This window comes from Otolemur garnettii, unplaced genomic scaffold, assembly GCF_000181295.1.
Source record: "Otolemur garnettii isolate 467f Iridium unplaced genomic scaffold, OtoGar3 scaffold00014, whole genome shotgun sequence".
In the NCBI taxonomy this organism is placed as follows: Eukaryota; Metazoa; Chordata; class Mammalia; order Primates; family Galagidae; genus Otolemur; species Otolemur garnettii.
The window spans coordinates 26,519,998-26,535,346 of NW_003852409.1; the positions used below are offsets into that span (position 1 = coordinate 26,519,998).

At 44.3% G+C, this 15,349-nt stretch overlaps 1 protein-coding gene across 4 annotated transcripts in view; it reads right to left on the reverse strand.

Moving 5' to 3' along the window:
* The window catches only part of DENND1A (DENN domain containing 1A), a 528,338-nt gene that overhangs the window by 157,337 nt on the left and 355,652 nt on the right, over window positions 1-15,349 (reverse strand). For all 4 annotated transcript variants that reach the window (XM_012802455.2, XM_012802453.2, XM_023510504.1 and 1 more), the window contains exon 13: window positions 2,082-2,207. In XM_012802455.2, the coding sequence (XP_012657909.1) occupies window positions 2,082-2,207 (126 nt within the window). The remainder of the gene's footprint in view (window positions 1-2,081; window positions 2,208-15,349) is intronic.

Sequence of the window (15,349 nt, forward strand, 5' to 3'; positions counted from 1 at the left end):
TTTGGCGGGTCCGGGCTGGGGATTCGAACCCGCCACCTTAGGTGTATATGGCTGGCGCCTTAGCCGGTTGAGCTACAGGCGCCAAGCCCAAGCTTTTGTTTCTTTAGTTAACTTCTCATGCACTGCAAGAAGGGGTGCTTCTTTTTCTAAACCTTACTCACAGTCCCAGTTCAAGTTTCACCTTTCTTATGAGATGTGTTATAGCTCATCTGATCCTATGACAACTTGGAGATATAGAAAAGGAAGGAATTCTTATCTTCATTCTGCAGGTGAAGAAACTAAAGTGTAACAGATGAAGTGGATCACTCAGGTTTTACACAGCTAAGAGGTGCAGAATTCGGTTTTAAACTCTGTAGTTCTGTCCTTAAATCCGGTATGTTCAGAGCCCAGTACAGGTACAACCCCAAATTTTTCCTGTGGAGCAACTTGTGCCCAGATCACGTACCCACCAATATGTACCAAGATTCACCAGCTTCTGGATTCTAGACACACACATACCGACAAGGAGGTAACTGTAAGTGAAACACTTCAAGTCTATTAGCTCTCAGCAGCTCAAGGAGAGGACTGGGACAGCTGTCCCATTCCCATTTTCAAGAGGAGAACACAACAGTATCTTCCTTGAATTATGCCGTCTCTCAGAACGGCACTGAACGTGAATGGTTTGGCTGGACCAAGGTCATGACAATCCGAACCACCTTACTTTGAGACAACAGGGCACAGGAACTTGCTTTAAGCTGACAGGCTTTAAAGAACCTAAGGGAAGTACTTCTTGGGAAGCAAAAAGAGAGTGTGCATCCCTTGTATTAGGTGACCATGACATTGGTCAGCACTCAGGCTGCCTAGAAGTTCGGGCCTAAGTGCAGGGTAGAAAACGAGGAGGAGAGTGGTGTCGGCATGATGCTCCCTGAGCACCCACTGTCCTGGCCACTCCACAGAGAGTAGGTGCTGGGTGAGGAGAAGGCAGGTGTTGGCTCTCACTCCATGTTTCATTTACACCCACCGTGGAGTGAGAGAGTAAGAAAAGACTGACCAATACAGCAACTGTGGCTGGTGAGGAGTGTGATCCCGGTTTACTCTCAGCTTTCTACATAAATATATTGCCTGATATCTGATCTAATTAAATGATACGGATTAAAACAAAACCAGAACTGAACAGCCCAGGCCTACAGGCAGTGCAACCCACTCTTGCACTGCGCTAACTAGGCTGGGTGTGGCTGAGTCATTTGCCTGTTCAGGATGAGGGGAGCCCCCTGCACTGAGAGAAGAGGCCTGTTAGCAAGGTTGCCGGCAACATTCTCTCCTATATGGGGTGACCCACGCCCCTAGGCCAATTTTTCCACTCTCCTTGGCCAGAAGGCCAAGAGTAGGCTAAATAGAGAATTATCAAACAAAAGCTTCTCAATGAAGCTGGGAGAACTGGGACTGTCTTTGATTTCAGGGAAGACCTGATGTCCTCATATCCTCACAACAACTTTCATAAGGCAGGAAACGGGGCTCAAAGAGGTGGCAGGGCCATTGGGGTGGGTAATACCATCTCCCCATCTGCTTGTGCCCTATAGTCACGTACATAAAGACAGCTCATGGGACCCAGCAAGAAGTGAATTCCTAGGATGCTCTGCTTTCAAGTGCAGAGTGGAGATCCCATTAAAGGACATGGGTGGCCAGGCACAGGGGAAAGCAGAGCTTTGGGCCCATCTGGCCCCTCCAATGGCTGGTCATTCTTCCTCCTTTGTCAAATGGAGCTGATCATTACCATTCCCCAGGCGCACTGTACATCCCCAGTGACATCAGTGAGCATGACGGGCCTGATATACATCTAACATGCAATTGGTGGTCACTGCCCAGGGTGGAGTGGGGGGAGGTCTGAGCCAGCACTGGAGCAGTGAGTGTGTCACATGAGCACACAGCTTCCTTCTGCTAAGAGGTAAATGCCTGGAGAGAACAGCCGTCCCCCACCACAAACACATACAACGTCCTCTTGGTGAATTAAAAAAACCAGAAGGGTCGTGAGATTTCTTGTGGCCCCTGAGGTCTGATTCTTGGCCCTGATCAAACACGGACTCTGGCAAGAGGCTACTCACCGGCTCAATTTTCAGAGCGTTTCGGTAGCTGCCGAAGAAAGCGGCCTGGGCCTTGAGGAACGCTCTGGCCACGCCATCACCGGTGGTTGTGGAGACCTTCTTTAGCCTGTTCTTCAGTGAAGAAATCTGGTGACAGACAAAAAGGAAACACATGTTGAGGACAGGGTCAAAGGCAGATGGCTGACAAGCCCAGTACACACGGAACCTTAGAAAATCCTAAGGAGTGAGGATTGATTTTATACCCCACCTGCTGGGAGAACAAAAATGTGTTTGGCATTAGGGCATGTTTTTGGAATTTAAATGAATGTTGCTCTTATAAGAGCAAGTCTAATAAAAACAAAACAAAGCTATTATTTAACCACTTACTACATGCCAAGTAAGTACTTTCACATATAATTCCTTCAACAATCCTGTGAGGAAGGGATTAGTGTTCCCATCTTACAAGGATAAAATAGTCTCAGAGAGGTTAGGTCACACACCTACAAGTGGCCACGTTGGAATTTGACTCAAAGTTTTATAATCTGAGCCCAAATTACACAAAGACTTTTAGTTCCAATTCCATTCCCTCTTGAAACTACTCGCAAATATTAAAAATAAAAGGCTTATTTCTACATTTCACATATCATACCGTGAAGGAACGGTGGCTTATAGGTAAATACGCAATAGGTTAAAAAAAATATAAGAAAATGATGGCTATGGAGAAAATGCAGTAGCCGGTAATAAATGTACAGCCTTACAATGTAAGGTCTCACAAGGTGGTTAGAAATCGGTTCAAAATTTGCCTTAAGAGATTCTTAGTAGCCAAAGCAAAGAAGGAAAAACGTGAGTCCCTGGGTCCCTGTGTTATAAACAAACCACTTGCTCAAATGAATAAAGACTTCCTTGAAAGTGAGAATAAAAGAGAATTTTCCCATCAGTCAATGTAAGTAAGAAAGACTGCAATATGGTAGCTGTTGCCTTCAACGTCGGGACAACATCAAGCTTTCCAGACTTTCTAATATGCCTCTGGTTCATCCTCAGGATGCCACATTGCACACTTCAGAGCACACCAGTTGCACTGTTCCATGCGAAAGTTGCCCCTGAAACTTCACAACATAGTGACCTCAAATCATTCATTCATTCAACAAATATTTACCATTTTCTACATGCCCAGGAATATGTTACCATTGTGGATACAATGGTACGTGAAACCAGATACAGGCCTTGCCCTCATTTAGGTATCATTCTAGTGAGAAAAATATATGGGACATGGCTATTGTCAAAAGGTTGTGCAGATATCACTGCTGTCTAACTCTAGAACAAGTTACCCCGCCAGGAGGAAACCTACACTTGTGAGCTGTCACTCTCCATTCCCCACCAATCATACTTTACTCTAGCCCCAGGCAAGCCAGGCAACCACTAGTCTAGCTTCAGTGCCTGGGAGCGTGTCTACTCTGGACATTCCACGGAAGTGGACTTCACAGTAGGGAGGCATCTGTGCTGGATCCTTCCACTCAGCATCCTGCTCGCTTTGAACAAGGTGTATCACACGGCAGCACGTGGCAGGCTTCATTCCTCTCCACGGCTGCATAATATCCCATGGTACGGATAGACCACATTTTATCTATCTGCTCGTCAGCGGGACATTTGGCTATTTCTACTTTTTGGCTATTATAATGAATGCTAGTGTGAAGATTCATGCACAAGCTCTTGTGAGAAGACAACAGAGATTTCAAGGTGAGACTGAAGAGCAGAACTCCTCTATGGCCAGACCTTATGCAGTGAAGATAAGCTGACAGGGCACACGAAGCCACAGAGCATGGCGCTTTGCTCACAGTAAGCCACTGGTAATGTTAATCAGTGCAGGGAAAGACTCCGGTGTGGCTGCTAAGGGGAGCGCCACATCTTGGAAGGAAGGAGGGGAGCAGGTGCCGTGGGGGCCACCCAGCCCTGCTGCACGGTGGGGCATGGAAAACGATTTTCCTCTAGGAGCAGTTTGGAATCCACCTCAACACCTGGGTATATATAACTGGTTTACTGTGACCTCTGCTTTTTCTGGGACACTAAGCCCCCGTGTCACAGCTGTGAGAACCCATGAGGAGCAATGTGGGCCACTCAGCACCCAGGCAGACCACTGTAGACTTTCTACTTGAAATAGAAATATGAAAAAGGAATGTGCTTTATTAAAATGTTAAAAATATTACCCACTCCCTGCCCTCCAAATAACAAAATTCTGCCCCTCCCAGGGACGAGGGTGACATTTCCTTTGAAATGGTGCAAGCCATTGTCGCTCTTCTTCTGGCTCCTCAAAGGTGTCAGGCCACCTGTGCCGAAGATTATTCCTCACTTAACCCTCCCTGGCCTTTCTCTTTCATTCGGGAGGTGTTTAATTACCTTGGATTCACCAGGCTGCACTTCAGGTGAGCCTCTCCTAATGGCCTCATTACCATTTTACACAAAGAAGGAGTCGCTGATTGTAACTGAGCAAACATGAGTGTTCCTTCCTGCCTGCCCCAGCTGGTCTAACACCAGCCAAGTGGTGCTGGGCTACTGAGGCCACCTAGGCCAAGACTTCTGAAGATCTCCCCTCACAGGCAACATGGAAACGCTTTTGTCTTGACCTACCAGCTCTTTACACTTTGAAAATACAAGTATATGTGCACCTGATTGCTAGTGATAGTGTTTGTCCTTTCAATAAACGTGGGGGAGACAGTTTCAGGTCAGAATAACCTGTAGTCATACATCTAAAGATGCACTGGCCTTGAATACTCTCAGGGGTGCTGGTCAAACGGTCACCGGGGTCTTCATCGGGGAGCTTTGGAGGTGTTGTCCTATGAGGACAGTTTCCCTTTTAATCAAGTGGCACAGGAGGAGGAGAGAAAGCAAAGGAAGAGAGTACAAAACTGAATTCCTCAGCTTTTTTTTTTTTTTTTTGAGACAGAGTCTCACTGTGTTGCCCTCGGTAGAGTGTCATGACGTCACTACTCATAGCAACCTCAAACCCTTGGACTTAAGCGATTCTCTTCCCCTAGCCTCCCAAGTAGCTGGGACTACAGGCACTGGCCACAACGCCCAACTCTTTTTTCTTTTTGTTATGGTTGTTATTGTTGTTCAGCAGGCCTGGGCCAGGTTCGAACCCACTACCCTCGGTGGACATGGCTAGCGCCATAACCACTGTGCTACGGGCGCCGAGCCAATTTCTTGAGCTTTTCTCTAAGTTGCCTTCCCTCCCTCCCCTCTGTGTACCGTCTGGGTTACTCCAGCCAGTCTCCTGGGCCAGATGTCATACTCCAGATGTCCTTCTCTTCCCGTGACCATTCCCCACATCTCATCCACACCAACCTGGATGTGTCCTTACTCCATCCTCACCTCTTAGTACCCATGACCCTGGCCCTGAGAGGTTCCTCATTATCCATCCTCTCTGGCCCAGACTGGTGGAGTGGTGGCCGAAATGGGCTGTCTGCTTTCAGTTTCTCCTCAATGCCACCCACCCATGTCTGTCCTGGTAATCTTAGAAAAATCCAAATCCGATCACTTCGTTCCTCCATCAAAATCCATCAATGCCCCGCCCCTCACCACCATCCCCTTTAGAAAAACATCCAAATTCCCCAGGGGAGTCTGGGCAGGGTTTCCTCAATAGGCCTGGCTTCCACCTGCTCCATTTAACATCATATGTGACCCATACAGAATTGCCATCCAGAAGCATGCTACTCTCCAGCCCATTCACAAGTCAGTAACTTGGAGCTATCTCATCCTTCCCTGTCCTGTTTAAAAGAATGGCCCTCTGAAAGATTAAGTCTCTATCAAGGAGGTCCTACTGAAATTATACCATGTCCTCACAAGGAAATACTGCATACCTGCTAAAAAAGAACATGGTAGTACTCTATGAACTGACAGGAAAAGATGCCCACAAAATACTGTCAAATGGGGGGAAATGTAAGTTACAGAGTAACATGTACAGGATGAATCACTTAAAGATTCTGTGTACATATATATATGTAGTAAAAATAAAATGCTGCCTATCAAAAGTTTACCCATGCAAGGATGCTTCCACCTTCTATTTTATACCCTTGATTGTTTTGATCATCCTTTATAAAAAAGCATGTTACTTTTATAATGAAGAATTAACATGAGGTATTTTTCTTTAATAGTCAAATAACCCATACCCTTGGGTTAAGGGAAAGGGAATCCAGATATCCCCCCATCTGTGAGCCTCACCTGACCACAAAGTCAGGGTCCCCTCAGACCGTGTAGGTGGTTCTCTGGTGAGCTACAGTGTCCACCTCCTTTCCTGATAGACAGTGAGTTCCCAGAAGGGCCAGCAGCCAGCACAGTGCTTGGCCCACTGCAGTCATTCAGCGCTTTCTGCTGAATGAAAGCATAAACGAGCGAGTGTTTTGACATGGTGAAAGGCATTTCCAGTGGCTGAGCTCTCCACTTGGAGGCAAGTCTAGGATCACATTCTTTAATGATGGATCATTAGAAGAAACTGGTCTCTGCTGGAAAGGATGGGGGAGAAACTGATACTCATTCATCTCCCTCCTGCAGAATGCCATTGCTAAGACGCAATCACAAGAAAAACGAACCTCTGCAGGCTGAATGAGTTAAAGGAACAAGTAGACCAGGCTCGTACAACACGGCAAACTCAACAGGCCCAGCAACAAATGCAGCATTACTTGTTCCCCACCTTCACCCCACGCTGCACCCTGGTCCTCCCTTGGTCACTGTTCACCCTACCTCTTAGGTCTCTGGGCTTCCCCTGCTCCTCTGTCCCCACTGCTCCTCAGGCAGCAGAGCACAGAGTTTGAGTCCTACAAACCGAGGCCTGAGATTAGAAACCTGGCTTCCCTTTCTGAGATTCAGTTCCTTTGCTATAAAATGAGGTGCGTGGTGAGGATTAAAATATAATGAATATAAAATACATAATGGATATACCAGAAGGGCTCACTTTTTGGTTTGTTATTAATTAGTTCAGATTTCATCTTTTAACTGGATCATTGCAACAAACTTTGAGCTGATGTCTCTTCCTTTATTTTCTTCCTGGTCTAACCCAACCTTTAAATTGAATTATCTTCCTAAACTAAGAAGTAGAATCTTATTACTCCCTTCCTCTAATATAGCGGTTCTCAACCTGAGGGTGGTGACCCCTTTGTGGGTTGAATGACCCTTTCACAGGGGTCGCCTAAATACATCCTGTATATCAGATACTTACATTACGATTCATAACAGTAGCAAAATTACAGTTATGAAGTGGTAATGAGAAAAATTTTATGGTTGGGGGTCACCACAACATGAGGAACTGTATTAAAGGGTCATGGCATTAGGAAGGTTGAGAACCACTGCTCTAATACAATACAAGTCAAATACAATAAAGTCCAAATTCCTTAGCGTGATATTTAAGTCCCTCTGTGGACTTGGCTCAAACTTTATTTTCAACTTTGTTTCTACTACATGCTTGATTTCAGAGGCCTCAAAACTCATTCATAAGCCTGGGATATTCTTTAAAGAATTCTTTAACAAAATCTTTCTATATATAAAAAATAAAAAACCCTCCAACTTTCTTTGATGTCCTCTATCAGAAAAAAACAGCTCTCTCTCAAGGTGCCTCTTCCTTTGCTGATGGGCTGGAGAAATGCTGGGGACAGAGTTACCCATGAATGAGGGCCTCACTCCCAGGGATCTCAGCTGGGCTCCCACACATCAGCCACAAATTAGCTTATTACTGCTTCACAAAGGACTTTCGCATTGTACACACCATCGTGCTATTGTCAGCCCTTTATATATCAGCAGTTCACTTGTTTTTCTCCCCAGCAGAATGCAGATAACCCTTCAAACAGGACTCAACAAATGTAGTTCTCTTTCACTTGGCAACTTATAGGGCCTGGGATTGGGGTGGAGGTTTAAGGATGACATAGTATTAACTGTCCACCTCTAAGACGATCCTATTTACCTCCTTCCATCAGTGCTGACACCTTAAGAACCTTTAGCTGCCTCCCCCTTGCTCTGAGGATGACTGAAGTCCTAGGTGGCCTGCAAAGACCCATGGGATTTGGCCACAGATTCTTTCAGACGCGAGGCTTCTGCTCCACCTCCGTGGCTTTTAGCCACTGTTTCTGGGCTCCAGTCCCACTGGCCTCCCTCATACCCCAGGACCTTTGAACAAGCTATTTCCTGTGTGGGGTGCACACTCACCTCCCATCACCCCCTTGCCTAGAAATCAGCACTGCCCAGGAGAACTTTCTGCAATGATGGAAATAATCTACCAATGATGTTCAGTGTGCTTGTCATTACCGAGCCCTTGAAATGTGGTTAGTGGGCCCAAGGAACTGAAAATTTTATTTTATCTCGTTTCAGTCAATTTAAATTTACAGAGTGTAGCAGTGCTTATAGCTCAAGGAGTGGGGCGCTGGTCCCATATACCAGAGGTGGACAGGGCCCCAGACTAAATAAATAAATAAATTTATTTACAGAGTGACATGTGAAGAGTGGATGTCATGTTGGACAATATGGGCCTGGATTGGCTACTACTCATTCATCAGGTCTCAGCTCAAATAAATACAACTTTCTCAGTCAGATCTTCTGGACTAGACCAAGGTACGTTCCACTATGTCTTTGCTCCAGAGACACAGCAATGCACAATGATGCCTTCCATATTAACCATCAGGTACGTTCCACTATGTCTTTGCTCCAGAGACACAGCAATGCACAATGATGCCTTCCATATTAACCAACTGACATCTATCTCTTGCGCTAGAAGGACAAGTCCGGAAAACTGGACACAGTTCTTCCAAAAGTGTGGCTCACGTCAGTCTGTGCAGAGTTCCCGCTTCTCTCTTCTGGGCTGGATTAACTTCTGGATGTTGCAATTCGTGTTAAAAAAATTAAACGTACAATCTTATTTGGGGGGAGGGGACAAATCAGACACTCAGTAGCAGCTGCAGAGGGGCAATAGTCACATTTTCCTTCCCCCTTTAAGGACTAAGGCAGGTTGATTCTTCCTATCCTCAATAAACTGGACTTCAAGGCTTTGTTCTAAAATCTTCTAGGGAATGCCTGGGTCTGAAGAGGGGAGAAGGAGCTACTGACTTGTTTTCTTATCTTTTAGGGGAGCACAATCATTGGCTCTCCCTGCCACCTTCACATTGCAATGAAAAATGACAGGTTATTTTTTGCAGTTTTTTGGCCAGGGCTGGGTTTGAACCCACCACCTCCGGCATATGGGGCTGGCGCCTTACTTCTTTGAGCCACAGGTGCCACCCCAAAATGACAGTTTTCATTGCTATTATATAGGTATATCTACTTATGTTTCATTAGTCCTTATCTTCAAATTTGAAGCAAAATCTCTTGTACATAAAGGTGATCCCACCTTTTTTCTTTCCCAGTAGTAATATCTTCTAGCAGACCCCAAAATTCATCAGAAGCCAGGAACAAGAACTAGTATTTATCAAGCACCCTACTAGCTGCCAAATGCCATGGCAACTGCTTCCATTCCCAGCAGCATCCCTGCTATACAGATGGGGAAACTGAGGCCCAGACCCACACCACACTGGGAGTATAGCAAGGGGCAGAAGCCAAAGTCTAGCCCAAGTCTTTCTCATACCAAGGTCTGTGCTATTGCATTAATTCTCAGTGCTGCTAGGGTTTCTTATACCAGCAAATTTCATCTGTCCATGCCACTGGTTTATTTTTTCCCCAATTTAATATATCTCCATTACTGCTTCCTCTCATTCCCTGCTTTTCTGTTCCTTTCCTGAGAACACGGTTGTTCCCTGACCTCAGCTGTCTTTAATTGCTTCTTCTGCATCCCATTTTCCCCTCATAGATCCTGGTTCTCCATGGGGGAGTAAGGGCTGTGCTAGTTATACAGAGCTCCAAGCTGGGGCTGGCTGTGACCCTATGAGCCCAGATCTCTGCTCCCTCCATCTCTCCTGACAACTCATGGACTGCTGTGTAAGTCAGAAAGTTAGCGGCAAGAGTTAGAATTCTAAACAGCTTTTTGTCAGACAAAAAAGATCAATTTTCATTATGTGAATGGCTACTTCATTAAGTGCTATAATGGCTCTGTTGAGCATCCGTGAACGAACTATCAAGTCCTCAGAATGACATTCTTAGAGTGAAAAAGTACAATTTTAAAACCAAAACAGGCCCATTTCCACTATCTGCCAAATAAAGCTAGGAGGGGTCTTGCACACACAAGGGTACGCCAGCCCCCTCCCCATGAGTTAAATCTAAGCACCTCCCTCAGCACGTGAAAGAGAAACACACAACAGTAAAGACGCTTTCATTTTTTAAAATCTATTTGCAAATCTCACCTTCCTCCAAATACTTTCCTTTTTTTGCCAAGAATAAGTGAAATTGTCTTTGTTTTCTCTGTACAACAATTTAGCTTTAAAATGCCACATGCACACACAATTAATGTAGCTAGAAAATCCTACCCAAGCTACAGGAGACTATGAGATCCGAGCTTAAAGTAAATGTATATTAATTAGGTGGTCATTCAATAAAAAGATTATTTCTAACCAAATATGTGATGCAAGTATACATATATAATATATATACACATACACAGACACACACACGTATTTTCAAAGAAGGGTTTTCTCCCCATACTTCTGGCAGTTCAGGTTTAAAGGTCAGATTTAAACTATCACCATGTTTCACAATGCAATCTGTGCAGTGCCGCGTAATGAAATGGTTCAGTAAAGGTGCTCGTGGAAATTCTTTTAATTAGGTCTAAGGCTTTTCAGTTGTCAACATGAATAAACCAAGAAGCATTCTCTTGCAAACACAACACACAAAATTAAAATGTAAGATACCTTTGAAAAACCAGATAAGCAATGGCAGAAGGAAAGTTATACATGTTTTTTACAACACAGCCTCTGCCAGTTTTTAAAAACTACCAACATCTTTCAACAACAAAATGGACTGCAAAAAAATAAAGGAGTTGCTCTATTTCTAATGAACCAGAACACTAATGCCTTTTCTAATGGAAAGTATTTGGAAGAACAGTAAAGTTAATCATAACTAGAACTGCTTACGGGGAGACTAAAGACTTTCTTCATGAGCAAAAGCCACCTTTCCATTTAACAATAATTAATTCTACAGATCAACAGTATTTCAGTGAGATATGTGAATGTCCCACAACGACTCCTGCAAAATGAAAGACAGCTATTAAAAATGCACCAACATACATTTTTGCCCTCAGAACCACTATCCCAGGCCCCAAAGATGAGCACATCACAGCAGGAATATCAGCAAGATGCCTGCTTTTCAAAGCCATGTTGACAAACTAAACACACAGATTTGGAAATTTTAACCATCAGTTCAGAGCTGAACGAGGGATGAAATTCACAAAATAAAACTGCAAGAAAATGGCAGGTTGCTTGGGAAAGTACAGTTGTATCCCACTGAGCTCTGATGGGAAAAGCAAAACTAGGCAAAGTATTCCAACCATTACCAGAAGTGCAGATTTTAGATGGATACAAAGGTGTTTACAAACTCCAACTGATCATGACACTTGATGTGGAACAATGTCGACATGTAATAAATGTGCAATAAATCAGTGCCTTGACTGATCAACCAGTGAATGAATGTCAGTGAATGCCAACACCCCACAGTACGTTGATTTGCCCAGGGCTCAGACAGAACCTGAGTTCAAATTCCAGTGCTGCTGGCTGTTATCTGGATGCCTCTAGGCAAGTTACTTAGCCTCATTTCTTCACCTATAAAAAGGGGATAAAGTACCTTCCCCTACTTTTTTTGCAGCATTGTTATGTAGATTAAATGTCAAGATTTTCAAAGCCCCTAGCACAGTGCCTGGCACACAGTAGGAGCCTAAAAGATGGTGACTATTCTTCCACTCTAGCTCAAGGCCAAAGCCAAAACTACCCAAGCTTTTATTTTAGCATCAAAAAGAATCATGGGTTCACAATTAACATTTTCTAGGGCATCAATTACTGAAATGTCACTCATTATGCTGAGTCTAGTGGATTTATTTAGTGACCCAAACTCGGTGTGTATTTGGGAGTTAATGAAGTGCTTGGTGTTTACAAAGATAAAAGCAGGATTGGTCTCAGCAACAACGCTGGGCAGAATGGATATAGATTTCCAGGCTTAGGGATGCAGCCGGGCCAGATCCACGGTGGATCACATGGATACATCCACACAGAGTAAGATTTCTCCCGAGGGGATCAGGGCATCTCCACCCCCTCAGGGGAGGAAAAAAAAACAGGAAGGGGGGTGGGAAGTGTGTATAATAGATGTGTTTCACAGTGTCCCTGCTGTGATGAACAACTTGATCCACTTACAGTTCCAAACACATGATGCATAAAAGAGCTGACAGAAATTCAATTCTTGCAAAGAAAAGCATCTGCTCTCTAGTGGGAACGGCCAAATATTAAGCAGTTTTAAGGCAGGGCAAAGACCTAGAGGAGCGCACTTCATTATCTAGATAGCGCGAGCACAGAAACGCAGAGAATTACAAACGAACAAAAAAGTAGCCAAGATTCCAAGCATTAATTACCCAGAGTAAAATGATTCAAGTTAAATCTTTGTTACCACAAATATTAAACCCAGCTGTGTTTATGCAGCAGTTGTGAAAAAGAAGAAAAAAAGAAATCCGTGTACAACGTCTGTGAGCTCTGCCGGTTAATTGAATTCGCTGGCAGCACTTCCTTCTCCGCGAGCCAAACATCCTCAAAGATAAAATGTAGCTTTTAAACAGACCTGGGGAAAACGGAATCAAGAAATTTCAACCAATAAAACACAACTCTTTACTGGTATAAAAGTAAAGTCAAATTCAGTAATGAAAGGAAGGAAGTCTCTTAAACATTTACTGCATTCCAAAGCTTGGAATTGCGGTTTATTGCTGAGGTCTCTTCTGATGTCCCACAGAGCTCCTGCTCCAGCATCTTTAATGAAGTCCCATAAACTCCCATAAAATCCTCGGCTGTTGACAAATCATACACACACGTTCAGGGCAAGGCTCGCTGGATTGTCACGCTCCATCCCATTCTGCCTGAAATTCACACGTCACGAAGTGGATGCTGTGGTGGACACTGAGTGGCCTGACTCAGAAGAGACTGATGGGCAATGCCTTAGAAGCTTGAGGGATGAGCAACTAGGTACTCGTCAGAGGTGATGCTGCCAACAGTTCTCTTTAGCAAACTGTTCCCTGACCCCCAAGTCCAATATCAGTAGATATGGAATTAGGGGGAGCTTTGGACAGATTCTAGAAACCAGAGAAGCAACAAGAGGTTGGATCTAACACTCAACCCTGAGTTTGGGTTTCATTGGCATAAATTTTATCACATTATCTTTGGCTGATTCTCCACTGCCCAAATTTTGAAGTTCAAACTTGTTTTTAATGACCATTCCCAATCTGGTCTCTCCTATCAACTTACTTTGGTCTCATCTTTTGTTGGGTTATGCTAAACCGTTAATCCTTGGCCAGACACACAATGCTTTCCTTCCCACCTCCAGGCTCCACGCATCCATCCAGCCTCACTTCCCAGTGTGCTCAGGTCTCCTTCTCAGGAATGTGACTGTTTCTTATGTGTCTCTGAGTCCTTATGGCCCAAGACACTAAGCACATGTGCAAAAACCTTTGGCTGAATAAAAAGTGGGTAAAAAAAAAAAAAAAACTCCATTGCTGAACTGGCTAGTAGACCTGTGCTTTTGGGACACTCTGAACCAGAAATGTCTGGGGGCTCCAGTGGATGGAAGCAAAGGTGCTGGAGGGTAGGACAGCTGCAAAAGATGAGGCAGGGGAGGCAGGTGGAGAGGGGATTACAAAGGGCCATCCATATTCTAGAGCTTGAATTCACATAGAGAAAAACAAGGAGCCACTAAAGGGTTTTAGAAACAGGGAGTGGTATTTGTGCTCCAGAATCTGTCTTCCTTCTGAGCCTAGAAGATGGACTGGCATTGGAGAAGAGGGGCAAGCCTGGCAGCCCAGCTGTCATTAGCTCTTCTACTAACCAGCCTAGGACCTCCCTGAGAATACACGCCATGTCTTCATCACCTCCACACTCAGTATACCCAGTATAAGGCCTGGCACGTAGCAGGTGCTCAAGAAATGCCTGCTGAATGAGTCACTGTTCTGTCAGAGTTTTGTTTTGTTTGGGAGATAGACACTCTGTCGCGCTGGTTAGAGCACAGTGGCATCATCATAACTCACTGCAACCTCAAACTCCTGGGCTCAAGTGATCTTCTTGCCTTAGCCTCTTAAGCATCTGGGACTATAGGAGCATGCCACAGTGTCTGGCTAATTTTTCTATTTATAGTGGAGATAGAATTTCTTTCTTGCTCAGACTGGTCTCAAACTTCTGATGTCTCAGCCTGCCAGAGAGCTATCTATTAAGAGAATATTAACCATATATTCTTAACAAGGCAGAAGGATCAAATCCACAAAGGGACCTAGTCCTTTGCTTCTGGGACCAAATGCATCAACTCACCAGGGCAGGAGCACAGACCAGTTCCTAGGAGCCCTGCCCTGCAGCACAAAGCCCAAGGGTTTGGGGCGTTTCCAGAAACATGGCACAGAGAAGAACACGGCTAAAGATAAACATGAAGTCTGTAAACAAGCCCTTAGATCAATAAAAACTGTGGAGTATTCTCACCATATTTCTCTTCCAAAATCCACAGCCTAGGAACAATGCAATTTTGTCAGTAAAAACAATACCTGTGCAGGTTTCGTGGAACCTAGCACAGTACGAGGCATTAACCTTGCCAGTTTCACTTTTTTTTTAAGAATGGAAAAAGCTAACTGAGACAAGGTTATAAAATTTGAGACTAAATTATCTAGGCATCTAGTGAAAAGCCAGAGCTATCCTGCCTCTAAAATTACTCTTTACTCATGTCATAAATCATGTGAAAATCCACAGAGCTATTCTGAAAACTTTTTAATACTGGGACCCCCTTTTACAATTAATTTCCAAGATTATTACTTTTGTAAAATTGTGTTTAAGTCAAAAATTACATACGATAGAATACATACATTTGAAAAGTACACTTTGATGAGTCTTGACCCATGTATATACCTGTTTAGCCACCACGATAATCAAGAAACAGAACAGTTACTTCCTCCCAAAAGGTTCCTTGGTGCCCCCTGGCAGTCAGACCCTGCCTCCTCCATCTCAGCCTAAGGCAACCCATTGATCTGCTTTCCTCCACCATAAGCTAACTTTCTCTCTTCTACAATTTCACACAAATGGCATCAGATGCATACACTCTGTATCTGGCTTCTTTTGCTCACTGTATCTATTTAAAAATCATTCATGTTGGCTCGG